At 37.7% G+C, this 20,999-nt stretch overlaps 2 protein-coding genes across 3 annotated transcripts; one reads left to right on the top strand and one right to left on the bottom strand.

The window, feature by feature from the left end:
* Positions 1-338: 338 nt before the first annotated feature.
* LOC117304510 (39S ribosomal protein L15, mitochondrial-like) lies at positions 339-7,627 on the top strand. The gene is made up of 4 exons (XM_033789017.1): positions 339-449; positions 2,746-2,903; positions 5,307-5,472; positions 6,199-7,627. Exons 1-4 carry the CDS (start codon positions 339-341, stop codon positions 6,658-6,660), a joined length of 897 nt encoding a protein of 298 aa, XP_033644908.1. The 3' UTR covers positions 6,661-7,627.
* A 2,986-nt stretch (positions 7,628-10,613) lies between these two features.
* Positions 10,614-19,249, bottom strand: LOC117304639 (PITH domain-containing protein 1-like). 2 transcript variants are annotated; one of them, XR_004520608.1, is made up of 8 exons: positions 19,188-19,249; positions 16,717-16,927; positions 15,786-15,829; positions 14,893-14,970; positions 13,677-13,781; positions 12,700-12,808; positions 11,417-12,569; positions 10,614-11,301 (listed from the first exon to the last, which is right to left on the bottom strand). XR_004520608.1 is itself a non-coding variant. In XM_033789191.1 (7 exons), exons 2-7 carry the CDS (start codon positions 16,903-16,905, stop codon positions 12,468-12,470), a joined length of 627 nt encoding a protein of 208 aa, XP_033645082.1. In that variant the 5' UTR covers positions 16,906-16,927; positions 19,188-19,249; the 3' UTR covers positions 10,614-12,467. The 2 variants fall into 2 exon arrangements, 1 of the variants encoding a protein (XP_033645082.1); XM_033789191.1 differs by having other exon boundaries at positions 10,614-12,569.
* Between the last annotated feature and the right edge of the window lie 1,750 nt (positions 19,250-20,999).

Genomic DNA, 20,999 nt, shown 5'->3' with positions numbered 1-20,999 from the left:
CCTAGTCTTAGGTGTTTTCGGGCCTTTATCGTGTTTTTTTAACACACTTGCGCAGCTGCAGTTCTGTAATACTCGCACGCCCACGTGAGCCCCCGATTTTTGATCTGTCCGAAGTTGCCATTCTCAAAAATTGTCCTGATGTTTTTTTCTATGGATTTCCATTTTTTTAATCGACTTAGAAACAGTCCTTCTTTGGCTGGATTTACAGAAGACAACAAATGAACATGTTCGGATCGTCACCCGGCCGCGGGATCCCGCGGCCGGCCGGGTGGGAAGGCTCGCGCTAATGGTGCCAGTTTACTTTTTGATGCAATGCATGTAGGGTAATTAAATGTAAGATGGCGGCGACCATGGGAAGCTCGGGTGTACAGCGTGCGTTGGAAATGATAAGAAATCTGCCAAGGGTTGCACTTAATAACATCAAAGACAACCCTGGAGCTCGAACTAAGGTAGATATATGACAAGTTAGTATGTAACAATGTTTTAAACAGATTGTTAATTGCTGTGTCGTTAGACGTTATTACACACTGCACGGCGGATTAAAAATTAAACGAGCCTTGTTGTTTACTGTTGCATCAATTTCGTGAAAATAATAAGTAGACAAAATGCGTGGTACTTTGACGGCAAATTTCTCCCATTTAGAGTACCTTATTTTATTCCGTACATTTGTGAAATTAATATGACACATGACAGGGCTTGGATCCCAGGGCTTACCAAATGATGACTTTGTCCAGCTGTGTCCTGTACAAGTTAGTGTGTTTGAATTTGATGATTTAATTTTGATTTTGAAACTTGAAAAAAAAAACATGTACAAAAATTACATTGAATGTAACTCTTTCATTGGTGCCGCCATCTGTAAATATTTTCCGTCTGTTGATCGTAAGAAGTCGGGGAGCTTGGCAGATCTTGCAGGTCATGACATGAATATCTACTTCTAGAAACTAAATAAGGCTCCCCTGTGAGCCTTATAGGAGGGGTCTAGTATTTTGGGCCTCTTTAACGCTATACGTTTTTCAAATCAGCGTTGATAGGTGAAAGTTTTACGACCGTTAGCCAGCAATAACTAAAGTTTATTTTGTACTACACTACCAAAACTTTACCCACATACTCAATATACATCCATAATGCTTGTATTTCCTTTTTGTTGAGTGAAATTAAAAAACATCGTCAAAAAATACATTTTGCTGCTTGGTATCACTGTTGTTTTTCTGCTGCATCGCATGTTTTTTGACTTCTCAATATGCTCAACGCTTTATCTTTTGGTCACTCGACCACCAAGCGCTGTACACCAGCCTACTCGCCGAACTGCCAAGCCACGACCAAGTTGGACTAAACCATTCTGCGAAAGGGGTGTACAAACCCATGTGGTAGTGCGTGCGCTGTTTGTTCACAATAATACCCGCTGTTCACGCATAAAGCGCCCATGCACTGCCGCATGGGTTTGTAACACCCCTATCACAGAATAGTTTAGTCCGACTCAGCCGCGGCTCGGCAGTTCGTCGCTCTACATGTACATGTAGTAGGCTGCATAATGAGAAGGTAAAAGACGTGCGATGCGGCAGAAAAACAACAGTGAGTACCGAACAGAAAATTGTATTTTTTGAGGATGTGTTTTAATTTCACTCAACAAAATGGATATACAAGCATTATGGATGTATATTGAGTATGTGGGGAAAGTTTTGGTAGTGTAGTACAACAGAAACTTCAGTTATTGCTGGCTAACGGTCGTAAAACTTTCACCTATCAACGCTGATTTGAAAAACGTAGTGTCCGGCTACATCATCGCACAATTTCATCTCATACATATATTCATATTTACTGTGAACATGCACGCAGATTGATAAATCAGCGCAGCCATACAGCGTCACGTGACATTACCTTATATAGATATTCATGACTTGCAAGATCTGCTGGGCGCCCTTACTTCTCAGTACTTTGGAGTAGTGTAACATTTTTCTAAATGGGAGAAATTTGCAATCAAAGTACCACGCATTTTGTGACCTTTAAAAACTCTTGCGTTTTAGACATGTATCGAAGGTGGGCTGTAATGGCGACTGTGATGAGACCGATGTTAAAAGAGGGCCATTAACAATGGGCGTAATTTAACCCTCCTCCAGACGGCAGAAGGGTTATGAGACTCTGTGCACACAATGGGGTGAAATAGTCCAACGCATTTTCGACCCATGTCTAGAGACTACCAGATTTGCTTGATTTTTATCATTTTCAAAAATCATGACACAAATTCTTTTAGAACACGAATTTGATCCTCAATGTCTTATGAATTCATTCATAACCCTCACTTAAAACACCATGGAGGAAATATATTAGGACAAACAAAATTACCAGAACCCGGAGCGAAATGAATAATGGCAGATTTACCAAGTTGAAATTTAAACCTGGGAGGGCGAAGCTTCAGCTGTGTAGCCTGCTAACCTGTTATTCGTTGTCACAAAATAAAAATATTGATAATAGATATCACAGGGTTTTATATTCCTATCATTCCTTAACCGCGTCAGCAAAAGTTTCTGCTGTCCAAATACGTTGGTTTTTTTCATTTAGGCTTAGTAAATTATGAGTAATTTTTTGCATTCATGAGCAAATTTTTGCATTCATGACTGGGCAAGTTCTATTATAATTGTCCTGTTGGTATTAACAAAATTTGTTTGGCTAATCTAACCATCCTACATGTACCTGTAATGCTATTTATATCTAAGATGTTTACTCTTTTGTTGGTTTGTTGTCCAGCATAAACTACGAGGGCGTGGTCAGCATGGAGGAAACTCAAGTGGGCGTGGCAAAAGAGGACAAGTCATGAGGGGAACACTGCCTCGTATTGGATTTGAAGGGGGTCAGATGCCATTTTACTTAAGAATACCTAAGTACCCCTACTACAAAAGTCATCAGTGAGTACTGATTTATTGAGGTTACAGTTCCCCCCACCCACACCCCTTCCACTTGTGTCATATCCCCAAACTCGATCCTTAGTCTGAAAACATGAATGTACAGTACGTGTGTTTTCCAACATGTACAAATTTCCCCCTTGCTGCATATCCTGCAATACAGATAACGTACGTATTCTTAGGTTTAATGGGTCAAATTCTGGGGTGGACACTTATCAGAGCTCCATAATTCAAATCATGTACCAAGAAGCTACTAATCTCAATGCTACCCTTGTTACTTTGCCATTTTTTTAATAAACTCCTTTAAGGCACTGTACACGTTTGGTAATTACTCAAAATATTTATAAGCATAAAACCTTCTTTTGTAGCAGCAACGGAGAGCTGTTGATAGTACAAAACATTGTGAGAAACAACTCCTCCTGACGTAACGTAGTTTTTGAGAAAGAGTTAATTTCTCACTAAAATAATAAAAGACTTCTGGCCCTGAAAGCACACAGTTGTATGATAAGGGTGTTTTTTTCTTTCATCAATTTCTTGCAGCTTCAATGACCAATTGAGTGAAAATTTTCACAGGCTTGTTCTTTTATGCATAAAACATAATAATGCTATACACCAAGTGAGAATACTGGTTTTCGACAATTACCAACTGTTTTCAGTGCCTTTAAAAAAACAACTCATCTTCCTAAAGAAATAAATACAGCTTCTGTAGCAAAAAATAATGTACATTGCAACGCATCCAGCTAGTATACAACAATCTCTGCCCTCACTAGTACCTGTTTTCCATACCAAAACTTGAGGTAAAAATTGGTTTTACATGGCTGTCACGAATACTAAATGTTACCAATCGCCCAGCAAAAAATAATCAATGATTTTTTTTTCTTATGTCATCATGCATGTTGAAGAAATACATTGTATAGACCCATTCATGGGGTATTTTTAGCTCTTAATGTATGAAAAAGACAGGCCTAGGGACCTTGTCAGATTTGTATTTTGTCTAAAAAGTCGTCAAAAAGAAAATTTAACGGTGAACTGGATTCAAAATCTATTACTTAAGTTTCACAATTTGAAATAATTGGTTGTGAAAAGTTCTGCACACATACAATAGCACTACAGGCATGGGGGAAAAGTGCACAGCAAAAGTGGCCGTAGTATTGGTGTTTTTGCAAGGGGCATCACAGTCATTGTCTTGGCCATCACGCCCATTTGTCCTGGGCGTCAGTCACATTTGTCCTGGCCATTACGCCCATTTATCCTGGCCATCCTGCCCATTTGTCCTGGCCATCACGCCCATTTGTCCTGGCCATCCTGCCCATTTGTCCTGGCCATCGCAGCCATTTGTCCTGGCCATCGCAGCCATTTGTCCCAACCATCACGCCCATTTGTCCTGGCCATCACGCCCATTTGTCCTGGCCATCATGCCCATTTGTCCTGGCCATCACGCCCATTTGTCCTGGCAATCACGGCAATTTGTACTGACCATCACAGCCATTTGTCCCAACCATCACGCCCATTTATCTCAGCCATCACGCCCATTTGTCCTAGCCATCACAGCCATTTGTACTGGCCATCACGCCCATTTGTCCCAACCATCACGCCCATTTGTCCCAGCCATATCACGCCCATTTGTCCTGGCAATCACGCCACTTTGTACTGACCATCACAGCCATTTGTCCCAACCATCACGCCCATTTGTCTCAGCCATCACGCCCATTCCTAGCCATCACAGCCATTTGTACTGGCCATCACGCCCATTTGTCCTGGCCATCACAGCCATTTGTACTGGCCATCACAGCCATTTGTACTGGCCATCACAGCCATTTGTCCTAACCATCACGCCCATTTGTCCCAGCCATATCACGCCCATTTGTATTGGCCATCGCGCCCATTTGTCCCAGCCATCACGCCCATTTGCCCTGGCCATCACAGCCATTTGTACTGGCCATCACGCCCATTTGTCCTGGCAATCACGCCAATTTGTACTGACCATCACAGCCATTTGTCCCAACCATCACGCCCATTTGTCACAGCCATCACGCCCATTTGTCCTGGCAATCACGCCAATTTGTACTGACCATCACAGCCATTTGTCTCAGCCATCACGCCCATTTGTCCTGGCCTGTATCACAGCCATTTGTCCTGTTCATCACGCCCATTTAGTCCTGGCCATCAAGCCCATTGTCCTGGCCATCACAGCCATTTTAATGGCCACCACTGGCCATCGTGAAATTGCAGGTCTGTGGGAATTTCATCTCCCTTTTTAGTCTTGCTCTAGTTTTAACTTTTTCTGTTGATCAAGTGTTTTCTCTTTTCGTTGTGGTTTGGTATTTTGTTGGTGTACCTAGTAATGTGCAGAAACACATTCATGTAGGCATGAAAAATGCTAACAACTTGTTATTTTGTTTTCAGTTTGAAGAGAGAATACTTGCCAGTGTCCCTTTCTAAGCTTCAGTATTTGATTGATGTGGGAAGAATCAACCCAGACGAGCCAGTAGATGTAACAACATTTGTGAATGCAGGAGAGCTTAATGTTGATATTTACAAGAAACAATATGGCATTCATCTGACTGAGGAGGTATGTTAAAAGACCTCAACAGCCCTGGTACATAAAAGCCCTGTGTGCAGACCCAAGGGACCCATTGCACATGGTGGTCCTAAGTAAATTAATACCCCTAGCGGCCACAAGCAATTTGTACCAAAATGCCAATAGCGGCCACAATCAATTTGTACAGTGCACAAATTCCCATAGCAGTCACAAACAACAACAGACATTCTGTTGGTTCGAGTACAGAGCCAAACCCCTACAGGCAAACCCCAAGAGGGAAACCCCGCAAGGCAAACCCTTGAAGGCAAACCCCAAGAGCCAAACCCCAACAGGCAAACCCCATGAGGCAAACCCCGCAAGGCAAACCCCAAGAGCCAAACCCCAACAGGCAAACCCCAAAACTCGAACCCCTACAGGCAAACCCCCAAGAGCCAAACCCTATGAGGCAAACCCCTCAAGGCAATTCCCGCAAGGCAAACCCCTAGAGCCAAGAGCCAAACTCCAAGACGCGAACCCCTACAGGCTAACCCCAAGAGGCAAACCCCTACAGGCAAACCCCAAGAGGCAAACCCATAGAGGCAAACCCCAATAGGCAAACCCCAACAGGCAAACCCCTACAGGCAAACCTCAAGAGGCAAACCCCAAGAGGCAAACCCTAAGATACAAATTTCCACATTTGTTTATAAGGTTTGCTAAATGCTACTTAAAGCGTCTACCGATTTTAAACCTTGTTTATTTTTCATTTGCTTACCTTAGGGGGCAGACACCTTCAAGGCACAGGTGAACATTGAGGTTCAGTGGGCAACAGAGCTTACGCTGGCAGCCATCGAGCGCAGAGGTGGAGTCATCCATCTGGGATTTTATGACCTTCAAAGCCTGGATGCTCTGGCCCATCCCCTTGCGTTCTTCAACAGAGGGAAGCCCATTCCCAAACGGGCCCTACCCCCAAAGGATGCTGTTCCATTCTATACCGATTCCAGCAATCGTGGATACTTGGCTGACCCAGATAAGATTCGACTAGCAAAAGCAGCTTTAGCTGAGAAGTTCGGCTACATTCTGCCTGATTTAACAACAGATCCGAAGAGAGAAATGTTGAAGATGATGAAGGATCCTAGACAAGTGTTTTTTGGCCTTCAACCTGGTTGGATTGTTAATCTGACAGACAAGACTATTCTAAAGCCAACTGATGAACAACTTATCAAGTATTTCAGGTCATGAGACCTGTGTGGTTATTTTAGGTAATATTGTGTGTATCACCTTGTGGCATAGCCAGGCATTTGTTTTCTTGGGGGGGGGAGGTAAAGACACAATTTGGGGGGAGGGGGTCTATTTAGTAAATCAAACCATATATTTCCGCATATCTTTTCGTTAACCTATTGAAACGCCCTCAGCCTTCTGGATAAAAAGACATTAAAACAGTCGCAGTTTCCAATCAGGAAGTCAAATAAATAGAAGAATAGATTCAATGTACCACACCACAACTGATATGAAAACCATGTAAAACTGGAACTGCAGAAATTATCTAAAAAGTAATCTTAACTTAAAAAGAAAACCAGAGCTCTAACAGTTAAGATGTGAACGAGCTGAAGACTTGGCGAACTCTCTTAATTATGCTGACTCCAATGCTTACCCCACCCTCGACTTCTTGCACTCTCTCCAATCCTAAATAGGAACATGGCCAAAAACTGTTCACATCTGGTCCCTTTTTTAATTATCAAGACTTTGTTTTTGTTTGTATCCTAAAATAAGCCAATTTACCCCAAACTGTTGCCGTGGAATTGCTCTTCGTTGAATTGCCAAATATTTGAACGAAACAAATAAACTAAAGATTAAATTTACATAAAATTCTTGAGTTATTTTCTTCTTGTTTGCAACACATGGACAATTACGATGCAATTTATTATCAATTGTTTTGGAATTTTTTCGCCCCAAAATGCGAGGCTTATAAATTTTTGCCTAAAAATGCAAAAGGCTTGTGGTTACCAAAAATTGATAATGCACATGGCTAGCATTTTTTGTAGTTTTTTAAGCAAAAATGGATACAATGTACATGACTAGCAATTTCTGCGCACTTTTTAGACAACAATTTATACAAATGCAAGAAATGTTTAACCAAGACTATAGCCTTATACATTTTTAAGCAAAAATTTATAAAATTGCAAGACCATTTTAAAGCAAAAATTGATAAAAATGCAAGGCTATAGCCTTGTGCAGTTTTAGCAAAAAATTTATAAAAATGCAAGGCTATAATATATAGCCTTGTGCATTTTTATGAAAAAATTGATAAAAATGAAGACTATAGCCTTGTGCATTTTTAAGCAAACATTCGTAAAAATGCAATGCTATAGCCTGGTGCATTTTTAGCAAAAAATTGATAAAAATGCAAGGCTGTAGCCTTGGGCATTTTTAAGCAAAAGTTTATAAAAATGCAAGACTATAGCCTTGTGCATTTTTAAGCAACAAATTGATCAAAATGCAAGGCTTTAGCATTGTGCATTTTCAAGCATTGTGCATTTTCAAGCATTGTGCATTTTCAAGCAAAAATTGATAAAAAATGCAAGACTATATATAAGCCTTGTGCATTTTTAAGCAAAAATTTATAAAAATGCAAGGCTGTAGCCTTGGGCATTTTTAAGCAAAAGTTTATAAAAATGCAAGACTATAGCTTGTGCATTTTTAAGCAAAGATTGATAAAAATGCAAGGCTATAGCCCTGTGCATTTTTAAGCAACAATTGAAAAAAATGCAAGGCTATAGCATTGTGCATTTTCAAGCATTGTGCATTTTCAAGCAAAAATTGATAAAAAATGCAAGGCTATAAGCCTTGTGCATTTTTAAGCAAAAATTGATAAAAATGAAGACTATAGCCTGGTGCATGTTTAAGCCAAAGTTGATGAAAATGCAAGACTATAGCCTTGTGCTATTTTAAGCAAAAATTGATAAAAATGCAAGACTATAGCCTGGTGCTATTTTAAGCAAAAATTTATAAAAATGCAAGGCTGTAGCCTTGTGCATTTTTAAGCAAAAATTTATAAAAATGCAAGACTATAGCTTGTGCATTTTTAAGCAAAGATTGAAAAAAAATGCAAGGCTATAGCCATGTGCATTTTTAAGCAAAAATTGATAAAAATGCAAGGCTGTAGCCGTGTGCATTTTCAAGCAAAAATTGATAAAAATACAAGACTATAGCTTGTGCATTTTTAAGCAAAGATTGAAAAAAAATGCAAGGCTATAGCCTTGTGCATTTTTAAGCAAAAATTGAGCCTTGTGCATTTTTAAGCAAAAATTGATAAAAATGCGAAGGCTGTAGCCTTGTGCATTTTTGAGCAAAAATTGATAAAAATACAATACTATAGCCTTGTGAATTTCTAAGCAAAAATTGATTAGCCTTGTGCATTTTTAAGCAAAACAATTTCAAAAATGCACGGCTATAGCCTTGTGAATTTCTAAGCAATAATTGATTAGCCTTGTGCGTTTTTAAGAAAAATAATTGATAAAAATGCAAGGCTAAAGGTATCGTGCATTTTTAAGCAAATATCTATAAAAATGCAAGGCTATAGCCTTGTGCATTTTTAAGCAAAAGTTGATAAAAATGCAAGACTATAGCCTTGTGCATTTTTAAGCAAAAATTGATAAAAATGCAAGGCTATAGCCTTGTGCATTTTTAGCAAAAAAATTGATGAAAATGCAAGGCTATAAGCCTTGTGCATTTTTAAGCAAAAATTGATAAAAATGAAGACTATAGCCTGGTGCATTTTTAACCAAAGATTGAAAAAAAATGCAAGGCTATAGCCATGTGCATTTTTAAGCAAAAATTGATAAAAATGCGAAGGCTGTAGCCTTGTGCATTTTTAAGCAAAAATTGATAAAAATACAATACTATAGCCTTGTGCATTTCTAAGCAAAAATTGATTAGCCTTGTGCATTTTTAAGAAAAACAATTGATAAAAATGCAAGGCTAAAGTCTTGTGCATTTTTAAGCAAATATCTATAAAAATGCAAGGCTATAGCCTTGTGCATTTTTAAGCAAAAATTGATAAAAATGCAAGGCTATAGCCTTGTGCATTTTTAGCAAAAAAATTGATAAAAATGCAAGGCTATAGCCTTGTGCATTTTTAAGCAAAAATTGATAAAAATGAAGACTATAGCCTTGTGCATTTTTAAGCAAAAATTGATAAAAATGCGAAGGCTGTAGCCTTGTGCATTTTTAAGCAAAAATTTGTAAAATGCATTTTTAAGCAAAACAATTTCAAAAATGCACGGCTATAGCCTTGTGAATTTCTAAGCAATAATTGATTAGCCTTGTGCGTTTTTAAGAAAAACAATTGATAAAAATGCAAGACTGTAGCCTTGCATTTTTATCAATTTTTGCTTAAAAATGCACAATGCCTTTCATTTTTTATCAATTTTTGCTTGAAAATGCACAAGGCCCTGGATTTTTATCAATTTTTGCCGGAAAATGACAAAAATTCATAAAAATACATTTTTTAATGCTTTTTTTTTAAGCAATAATTTATAAAAATGCGAAACTTTTAAGCAAAATTTGATAAAAATGCAAAAATTGACAAAAATGCAAGACAATGCAAATTTTGATAAAAACGCAAGACCCATTGTGCATTTTTAAGCAAACAAATTGATAAAAATGCAAGGCTAAAGTCTTGTGCATTTTTAAGCAAATATCTATAAAAATGCAAGACTATAGGCGTATGCTTTTTTAAACAAAAATTTATAAATATGAAATGCTGTAGCCTTGTGATAAAGTTTCAAGACTATAGCCTTGCAAGACTATATGCAAGGCTACAGACTTGTGCATTTTTAAACAAAAATTGTTAACAATGCAAAACTATAGGCTCGTGCATGTTTAGGTAAAAATTTATATATATTTGCAAGACTAAAGACTTGGGCATTTTTAAGCAGATATTGAAAAAACTGCAATTATAGCCTTGTGCAATTTTTAAGCAAAATGGTTTGTCTTTTCTTGTCTTTTACAATTGTTAGGCCTTTTGTTTTTAACAAAGTTTGCTCTAAAATGCCTTGCGTTTTTTATAAATTTTTGCTCTAAAATGCAAAAAACAAAATAGTTTTGTGTTTTATCAAAATTTGCTCCTAAATGATCAAGGCTTGCACTTTTGTCAAAAATGCTACACAAAATTACAAAATCACAAAAAAATATTGAAATGAAAAGGGGTAAACCTTGCATGTCTGATAAAATTGACAAATGCACAAAGCCTTGACTTTTCGTTTATAAATGGCTCAAAAAGGAAAAAGTGTCAGCCTTGCATTTTTGTAATTTATCTAAAAATTTACAAAATAACAATGGTAAGCCTTGCATTTTTGTCAGAAATTTGCAAACAATTTAGTAAATTGCAAGGTGTAAACCTTGAATTTTGTGTTGAAAATGGGCCAATAATTGAGAAGATCATAAGGTAAAGGCTTTCAATTTTTGTCAGAAATTTGTCACAATTGATAAAATCCCAAGGGGTTATATCATAGCATAATTTTGCTCTAAAATGAACTAGGCTACAGTGTATCTTGTGATTTTATCAATTTTTGCCAACTTCTGACAATAATCGATTTCTGACAAATATGCAAGGCTTATCCCTTGTGACTTTATTAATTGTTGGCCCATTTCAAACAAAAATGCAAGGCTTACAATATACACCTTGCAATTTTATCTGAATTGTGACCAATTGTTTCCAACAAAATGCCTGGCTTACCCCCTGTGACTTTATCAATTGTTGGCCCATTTAAAAAAAAATATGCAAGGCTTACAATATACACCTTACAATTTTATCTGAATTGTGACTATTTCCAACAAAAATTGTGACTTCACCACAAATGCAAGGCTTACACTATACACCTTGCAATTGTATCTGAATTGTGACCATTTCCAACAAAAGTGCCTGGCTTACCCCTTGTGACTTTATCAATTGCTGGCCCATTTAAAAAAAAAATGCAAGGCTTACAATATACACCTTGCAATTTTATCTGAATTGTGACCATTTCCAACAGAAATGCCTGGCTTACCCCTTGTGACTTTATCAATTGTTGGCCCATTTCAAAAAAAAATGCAAGGCTTACATTATATACACCTTACAACTTTATCTGAATTGTGACCATTTCCAACAAAACTGAAAGGCTAAACCGCTTGTGAATTGATAAATTGTTGGTGCATTCTACTTTCAAACAAAAATGCAAGGCAATACTAGATGATTTGTGAGCATTCTTTTTACCAAAATGAAAATCTTCCCCCTTATGATGTTAGCAATTTTTTACCCAATTTAAACAAACAAGCCAGGCTTACCCCATATGATTCGAAATTTGTTTGGCCCATTTCAAGCAAAAATGCACGGCTTAGTTAGACCTTGCAATGATTTTTGACTCATTTCAAACAAAATGCTAGGCTTACCCCATGTGATTTTATTAATTTTTAACCCAATTTAAACCAAAAATAGAAGGCTTACCCCTTCTGAGTCAATAAATCTACAACCCATTTTAAACAAACCTGCAATGTTTAACACCTCAATTTTATTTAATTTCGTCAAAATTGCCACACAAATGCAAGGCTTTCCTATTTTGGTTAAACTCACCAATGGTGTTATTATCTGGTTTGGAGAGGTTGGGTTAATTAGAGATTTATCAGTTTCTGCTTTTCCAAATTATAGCTTTGTAGAGGTTGCAAAGTTTTGTTGTATGGTCCAAAAATGTTGAACAAACAGATTTGTTAAGTACTCTATCAAGCAATGACAGAGTTGTGCAGGGTTGTGAATTATAAACTGTCACCCAGTTACTGTTTGTGCACGACCTCCCTCTGTATCAAATCTGAGGAGAGTGCATGCATACAGTGTAACTGGGTGAGAGTTTATCATTCCATGTAAAGCCATCATCCTTCTTTGATTACGATGACACAGCTCCTTATAAGGGTGTTGAATTGCAGAATCACTAAGAGATGTCCCAAGTCATCATCTGTCTTTAGTTCAGTCTCCTTTATAAGACTCTTTTTAACTCTGATAATCATTGGGTGTGTTAACTGATTTCATGCTGAACATTGTCCGTCATTGATGTCTTGTGGTCTTTTGGGTTGGCATATGCTTCATATTGAACAATCATGACACCCTGGCGTTGCGCCTGTGGAACAAAACATGGACAATGTCACCAAGTGGAGCTGTTTGTTTTAATTCAATTGCGAGGCCCATTCAGCATTGTTCAGACATAGACAACCAATGGTGCCTCAGAAAGCAACAAAATAAAATCTTACCTCTGTAAATTCCCCTCTCAACCCGATGTAGTAAACTGTGGAAGTTTCTGCGCCAAAGTTTTTTGAGAAGTGAATTGACAAATGGTTCACATTGGAGAAACGTGCAATTCTGTTGGGGAAATTTGTCCATATATTTGATTAATATTTGAAGAAAACAAACTCAGTTACTCAGAATGTCACTTAAGGGTTTTAGTACAAGTTTGTATAATTTTTTGCATACAGGCTCTGTTTGTACACTGCTGGGAGCAAGGTTGAGTTGGGATTAGGGGTCATGCATACATGCTCTGTTTGTACACTGCTGGGAGCAAGGTTGGGTTGGGATTAGGGTCCATGCATTTAGGCTCTTTTTGTACACTGCTGGGAGCAAGGTTGGGTTTGGGATTAGGGGCCATGCATACAGGCTCTGTTTGTACACTGCTGGGAGCAAGGTTGGGTTTGGGATTAGGGTCCATGCATACATGGACTACTGACTAATTTTGTTGCGTGTGTTTTTCTTTATGTTGTGTTTTGTTTTTACATACATACAGGCTTTGTTTCTATTGATCTTTATTAAGCTAAAAACCTAATCCACGATGTTAACTATGAAATGTCACTTACATCAAAACTGATACAGAGTCGATTGCCCTGGTCAATTGATGCTACATGTACAATGTTGGAATATTTTTTCCCTCACTTCTTACATGATGCGCAAAGAGCACACATATCTAATCATCAGGAAAGGCAAGGGTGTGTGATACCACACTGCCCCCTGCACCAATCATTTTGTCGGTTGTCATTTTTAGGCACAAGATGTTCGGCCTGCAAATGAATAACTAAATCAAGTAGAGAATGACTTTCAAAACTAATTCTTTTTTGCAAGACTTATTTTTCCAAAAGATAGTGTCCTTGCCACTCACTTTCCAATAGAAAGAGTATACATGGAAAGGGGTGAAACAATACAAGTCACCAACCGCAGAGTGATCAGGGTTCTCACTTACTTAGTGTTGTATTCTATTATTCCAGATGTGTCTTGATGCATCTCAAACACCTGGTCTGGCTCACTCCTTGTATCGTCAAATGTCATATTGGGTTGGTTCTTGTATCTTTAAGAAAAACAGACGCAGCGGTTGATAAAAGACAGGAACTGTGTTAATTCTTAAGTAGAAGAACAATTGATATTTCAATCTGAAAGCTCACTGAAACATGTTTATGTGGGGTCCAATTGCATAAAGAATACATTTCTTTAGCAAGACTTGAACCTGCGAATTCATGCTGGTTTATCTGTCAAATGAGCTACAGTATCTAGCCGTAATGCAAGTCTACTTATTTTGACAATATCTGCCTTACACGTTACGCAGGGACCAAACCCGTTTTTTTTTCTAGGTTTCCAGGTCACATTGTAAACTTAGGTTTGAACCCCATCAATGGGAGACTTTCTGGGACGATAGAGGGCAGCAGACTTACCGGGTAAATCCATTGTTCTCAGAATTATGCGCATGTTCAGAACTACGTAAACAATGGAAATTTACCCGGTATGTCTGCTGCCACCTAGCCTTGGAAAGTCTCCCATTGCCTTTTAAGTGTGCACTAACATTATTTTGTATGTTTTGTGTTTTTACTTTGGAAAAATGGTCTAATAAATACTGGTATAGTCACATAGATGCGCTTATTGAAAACTAGAAGCTGGAAATTGATTTTCACTGCTTTGAATTCCTGCATAACACAACTCCAGTGTTGTCCCTTTGAGTGGTCCACTGGCCATACATCAATTTAGAAATCCAAACAACAATCAAAATTGTATCCACCTAGCTGGTTCAGAGAAAAAGCAGGAGGATGAAATAAAGGCCTGGAATTACACAAGGCCACAATTCAGTCTTTGGCATTTTCTGCCCTGATCTTGTCCTTGTACCCCTTTAAAGTTCCAGATAGATTTTAAGAATTTGAAAATTCCATGCTTGAAATGACAAGATAACGAACTTGTCCTGCTGGCTAGTAAATGACTGGATTGTGACTCATTTCACAATCCCATGAGAGTCCTTTATTTTCAGTTGTAATGAAAAACGCTTAGGCCGGCGGCCGGCTGTCATCCCCAATGCCATAGATAAACAGCTTGTTTGCTGGTTGGCGCGATATGCTTAGTGACCTCTCACATGAGAACAGGACTTGAATCAAGTCTAGTCACTGACAAAATTAAAGGGGAACCCAGCAACTCACAGTTTCATTTCCGATGGATGACTCTCTTCATTTCCCCCAATTACAATCACACCCTTGAGCTTGACATTACCTGTAAATCTTAAATAAAAACAAATATAAACCATTATGATTGTTAAATCTCCACACCAACAAAATGTATATTGTACAGTACTGCACATTTCACCATAACAGTTTGAGTATTAAGTTCTTATTTATCAGGGTTTGTACTGCAGTTTTTTATTAGTGACTAGTCACAGGAACAGTTAACTTATTATTTACTGAGGCCCTCAGTTATTTCACTGGTCCACATTTCATATTAAGAGGGTGACTGACCTAGCCAGCCGGACCACTTGGATTGAATTTTAACTGGTCCTGAATTTTTACTGGCAATATGCCAGCGGAACACTATTGCTGTTTATGATGTTGAATTTTACTGGAGTGAAAGGACAAAGTTTTAATTTTGACAACAAAATGTATCTTTTAGTTTACTTTTCAATATCACTTTATGCATTTAAGCTGAGCAAACTTGGAGTCAGAGTTTTGTATTTTTTGTTTTCTAAATGAGGGCATTTTTGTGAACCTTGATATCAAATTCTGGCTTTAAAGGCAGTGGACACTATTGGTAATTACTCAAAATGATTATTGGCATAAACCTCACTTGGTAACGAGTAATGGAGAGCTGTTGATAGTACAAAACATTTTTAGAAATGGCTCCCTATGAAGTAACGTAGTTTTTGACAAAGAAGTAATTTTCAACAAATTTGATTTGGAAACCTTGAGGCAGATTTAGATTTTGAGGTTTTGAAATCAAGCATCTAAAAGCACACAACTTCATGTGACAATTACATGAGTGAACAACAAGAGCAATCTTTTGCTTTGAGGGGATTCATAATGAAAATTGAATTGATACTTACGGGATATTAAAAAGTAGTTCTTCATCGTCATCACTCTCAACATACTGAAAGGTTAAATGAACATGAACGGTTTGGTAATTCAATTGTCCTCTCTGTTTATGGCTGCTTTCTTTACTTTGTCTGTTTTTATCTTTAACCTTTGTTTACTCTTATGGACGGTACACGTTTGTTAATTACTCAAAGAAAAAAATTAACTTAAGAACTGACTTGGTAACGAGCATTGGAGAGCTTTTGATAGTATAATACATTGTGGGAAACAACTCCCTCTGAAGTAAGGTAGTTTTTGAGAAAGAGGTAACTTCTCACTTAAATAATTACGGACTTCTAGGTAGAAGTCTTTTATTTCTATCTGAAAGCAAATTCGTCCAACAAGCCCGTTTTTCTTTCATCATTTTCTTGCAACTTGATCAATTGAGCCAAAATTTTTACAGGCTTGTTATTTATTGCTTATGATGGGATACACCAAGTAAGAACACGGGTCTTTGACAATTACCAAACGTGTACAGTGCCTTCAATCCTACTTGACATGTGTGTTGGTTGTGCAATTTTAAAGTATTGAAGCCTTTTAGGCGAAGTTTTGCTTCTTTAAGTTGTACACATAGTGAGTTTTTACTTGTATTGTCCACAAGGTTATTTTATCCAGCAGCTGCCAACCTTGGTTTTGGTTTTATGATCAACCAGAATAATAATAACAATACTTTTTCACACACCACATGTAAATGTAAGGCAAATATTCTGAAAAATACTGAGAGTTTGTCAATATTGCATTATGCGATTGTGCCTAAATTGTTTTGTGTTGTGGATTTTCTTGACCAGCACAACAGACAATGACAGCAAAAAGAACATGCAGAGCCTAATTTTTGCAAGATTGGATTTAAACAAAACCAAAAGTGCCTTTTAATAACTTAAGACGCTCTTAATAGTTCACTACCTTGTCAGTATCTAGACGTTCATCCCAAGCTTTGAAGACTAGTTTTCCTGAACCGTCTATGACCTCGTTCAAACACTCAACCCGCTCGGTGTCGATCTTTGTGTACAGTGAAAACTCTGCTCCTCTGTCTGGAGGGTCGTGGTCATGACCACCTGAACATCCCCCGTGACTGTGTCCATGTCCAGACATCCAATAGATTAATAGTCTCTGTCTGTAAGAAAGTACCAAAATATGGGGGAGTGATTCATGGGTTCTCAGGTCTTCTTCTAAAAAAAAAAGGTGATACATCGTCATACCAATTGATACCAACTGAATAAATCCAAAATATTAGTTTGTTGACTCTTTTGGTTTGGGGGTTATCAGTTATCAAAGTTTCAGCCAAATGGGAAATGAATAGTGCATTGCCTGTATACATGTATACGCCAAAATGAGTGCCAAGTAATAAACAATATTTTGGATCTTGATGGCACGTATGTAATAATGTAATAATGTAGTTTGGTCATTTTGTGTCGAATCAACCATAAAGTAAGGATAGATAATTTGTCCTTACTCTATGAATCAGTGGGTACAGCTCACCTCTAAATATTTGGCTGTAATTAATTGGGAATGCTCGTCTATGCTAAGGGTTATTATGTGCGTTTTTCTTTTGTATGAAACGATTCTGTTTCATCTCGGAATTTATCACATGGCCATGGTCACTATGTTGTCATGGTTGTTAACTTTTTTAATACAGACCCTTCTACCAATTTGAGATAAAGATACTGAACCTGTGGTGGTTTACAATGTAGTTAGACCCTAACAATTAATTTAAATGGTGACTATGATGCAGAGCCATTAACAATAACAGCTCATCAAGGTGGGCTGCTGGCCTTAGTTTTTTATTTTTGGTTTGATCATGGAAACATGCACGCACCCAACACACGTACATGTGTATACTACGAGTCTTACCTTGACTTGATGTTTACTGCTTTTGTTGGCACTTACAATTGAATTGTTTTATTATTCGCTGAATCACTTAATTTTGACCGGTGTTTCAGAGGCGGACGTTGTACGTCGCATTACCGGTGACATGTAATATTGTGGGTTTTTTTTAAATGGGCAATTCCATACTAATGGACATAATGGATTTGTAAGATAGGCATGTGAGAGCGAGACAAAACAAACTATTTTGTTTCAGTCTTTTCCTTTACATTTTAAATCTGTTTTAGTGTTTATAATTGTTCCTAGTTAAAAAAAACTAAAAAGTCTAGGAATTACAAGGTCATCTTAAAGGAACACGTTGCCTTGGATCGAACGAGTTGGTCTATAATAAGCGTTTGAAACGTTTGTCATGAAAGGCATATGGTTAGAAAGATGTTTAAAAAGTAGAATACAATGATCCACACAAGAAGTATAACTCAAAATTGTATGTTTTTCCTTTTACGTCGCAAACTAACATGGTCGGCCATAAATGGGATTCAAAAATTTGACTCCGATAAGTGGTCGACCGTGTTAGTCGACGAGGTAAAAAGAAAACCACGCAATTTCGAGGCATCGTTGTGTAGGTCATTGTATTCCACTTTTACAACATCTTTCTACCCATATGCATTTTATAGCAAACGGTTACAAACGCTGTCTAAAGACCAACTCGACCGATCCAAGGCAACGTGTTCCTTTAAATGTGTTGTAACAAAAGACAGACATAGTATGGCCTGAAAAGAAAGAATTTGAAAACAATTACAAATACTGCGTAAGCAACTTCATGACTTTTAAAGATTGTAAGCACTAAAACTGAGATATTGCTGTAGGTATTAAGGCAATAAAAATGTGAAAAACACGTCACGTACGAACAATGGACAGACATTTTTTGACAAAATTATGTCCTTGTTTGTACGTAACCATTTGTTTAAAAAACTTAAATTTCTAAAATAGCACGGGGAAGACAGTTTCTTAATTTTGGCTGTTAACTATCCCTAGAATTGTTATCTGGTCAACATTGGACAATACATTTATTTCAGTATATAACTTCTATCAAATGATAACCAAAATGTCTGTCCTTGTTACGTACTCTAAATCTTGAAGACTTATCAGTTTTTATCTTATGCTTCCAGTTTCTTCTTAAATTAATACTTGGTAATTTACCTTCTTTTTCCTTTAACCACAATCCTCATGTACTTCTTAATGTACACAGACAAAAGCACATGGCAACATACTTCATTTTGTACTACTATCCAACATTCCCCTCCAATGTAACACTTTTGTTGCCATAATAAGTGTGGAATTGTAAATGTGTCATGTGTGTATACCTGAACTGCCTCATTGCATCGGTTTTCATGAGTGAGCATATTGGACCAACTTATTTAAAGCTGAAATGTATCAAACCTTATCAACACTGGAAACTCACGATAACAGCTTGTGATTAACACAATCTATTAATTGTGCGAACTCGCCAACATCTTAATTAAAAAGAGTTATAAGGATGAAATTCTTACCTGCTCGCGCACAAAATACTCCAACTGGAATTATCAATGTGGTGCAGCCATTTGTTTTTATGAGAGCGCCCTCAAGAGTGACTTAAATCAAGAGTTATTAGTGTGTGAATAATTATAGCGCCCTCTCTCAAACCAATCCTGTCAAAAATAAACGTGTTAGGGTTAGGGTTAGGGTTAGGGTTAGGGTTAGGGTTAGGGTTAGGGTTAGGGTTAGGGTTAGGGTTAGGGTTAGGGTTAGGGTTAGGGTTAGGGTTAGGGTTAGGGTTAACAAAATTAAAAGTTCACAGATTTACAAATAACTTACAGGGTTTACAGAAGGTAATGGGGAAAGACTTCTCTTGAAATATTATTCCATGAAATGCTTTACTCTTTGAGAAAACATAATTCTCGACATCGAGAATAACGGATTTATTTTAAACACATGCCATAACACGGCGAAACGTGCGGAAACAATGGTGGGTTTTCCCGTTGTTTTCTCCCGACTCCGATGACTGATTAAGCCTAAATTTTCACAGGTTTGTTATTTTATATATAAGTTGTGATACATGAAGTTTGGGCCTTTGGACAATACTGTTTACCGAAAGTGTCCAATGGCTTTATATACGCAATTATTACTAACACTCAACTGTCTGCCATAAACTTAACAGAGGTTGCTGTAGGTAAGAAGTCTTAATATTTTTAGTGAGCGAATATAACCCTTCGTAAAATGCAAAATAATTAAACATTAAATGGAACTCTGGTGTTTCGACGTGTCGTAATGCACACTTTAACTATCCACTTGACTTAGAATTTGTATTTTCATGTAAAAGACTTTCATGTTCAGTGCAATCTGTGTTTAGGTTTGAGCTATGACGTCACGGGGACGTACAAGACGTCACACTACACATGTTCAGTGCTGTGGGCGATAGCCAGTGTAATGTTCGGTATCGTTTGCAAACTCAAGTGAAGCCCCTCCTGGATTATTGACATTTTACCAAGTGAGCCCTCTTGTGAATGTCAAAGGGCGTACTTTTTGGAGTTGGTGGTAAAGCCTGAACATCTTAGGTTACACATTTAGAGGCTCGGGTGCGGATTAAGACATGGGCTTAGTCTATTCGTGGTATTGTGCATTACTATGTTTTGTTGGAGAATAAGGAAGAGCTGTCATTTGAGGCTTTTAATAAATGAAAAGTACATGTGCATTTTTTCAAAAGTTTAGTTTTAAAGTTGATTATTGATTTTGTTTGTCTGCGTACTATAGTCTGTTTGTTGTACTGGTTCCTCACCTGATAGGGCCTACCGAAGGTAGGAGGCAAGACTGTTGTGATAGGATTATTTTTTCACACCCGGAGATTTTGGCCCCCAACGACAAATTGTTGTGTAGACAAACTTCACCGGATGGCGCCCACTTTTTAATCGACTTCAGTCAGTCGGCATTATAATTTACAGTATGGAAGGGGATACACATGATGATGGGGGACAAAATCCCATATGAGTGACAACGGCATTCCATTCATCAGCTCCGTTAAGCTAACACGACCTGAAGTTCAATTCGAGGCAGCTCCTTCGGCCAGAAGGAGATAACATCGCGGTAGTCCTTAAAGTGTGGAGACGACTATTGCCAGAGCATTGCATTTTCCCCAAAAAATTACAGTTGGGAGAGTTGCGGCAACTTACGATTAAAAAACCTTTTTCGGTCAAGAAAAAAACCGCATGAGCTCAACATCGTCCTGAGGCACATTTAGAAGGTTGGCATAAAAATGACGTACAGCAACCACGTGATCTAAGGAAAATGGTCCTATATCGAAATACTCTCAATACACAACTCTGATC

Source organism: Asterias rubens, chromosome 21 (assembly GCF_902459465.1).
Source record: "Asterias rubens chromosome 21, eAstRub1.3, whole genome shotgun sequence".
Classification (NCBI taxonomy): Eukaryota; Metazoa; Echinodermata; class Asteroidea; order Forcipulatida; family Asteriidae; genus Asterias; species Asterias rubens.
Note: the sequence above shows the minus strand (reverse complement) of the source record. Positions and strands in the feature narration are given on the sequence as shown.

Coding starts and splice junctions, on each gene's coding strand:
- LOC117304510 (XM_033789017.1), top strand. CDS start 339: ATGGCGGCGACCATGGGAAGCTCGGGTGTACAGCGTGCGTTGGAAATG. Junction 2,904..5,306: donor CCCTACTACAAAAGTCATCA/GTGAGTACTGAT, acceptor TTTTGTTTTCAG/TTTGAAGAGAGAATACTTGC. Junction 5,473..6,198: donor GCATTCATCTGACTGAGGAG/GTATGTTAAAAG, acceptor TGCTTACCTTAG/GGGGCAGACACCTTCAAGGC.
- LOC117304639 (XM_033789191.1), bottom strand. CDS start 16,905: ATGTCTGGACATGGACACAGTCACGGGGGATGTTCAGGTGGTCATGAC. Junction 12,809..13,676: donor ATAATAGAATACAACACTAA/GTAAGTGAGAAC, acceptor TTTCCCCAACAG/AATTGCACGTTTCTCCAATG. Junction 12,570..12,699: donor TGAGAGGGGAATTTACAGAG/GTAAGATTTTAT, acceptor TTTGTTCCACAG/GCGCAACGCCAGGGTGTCAT.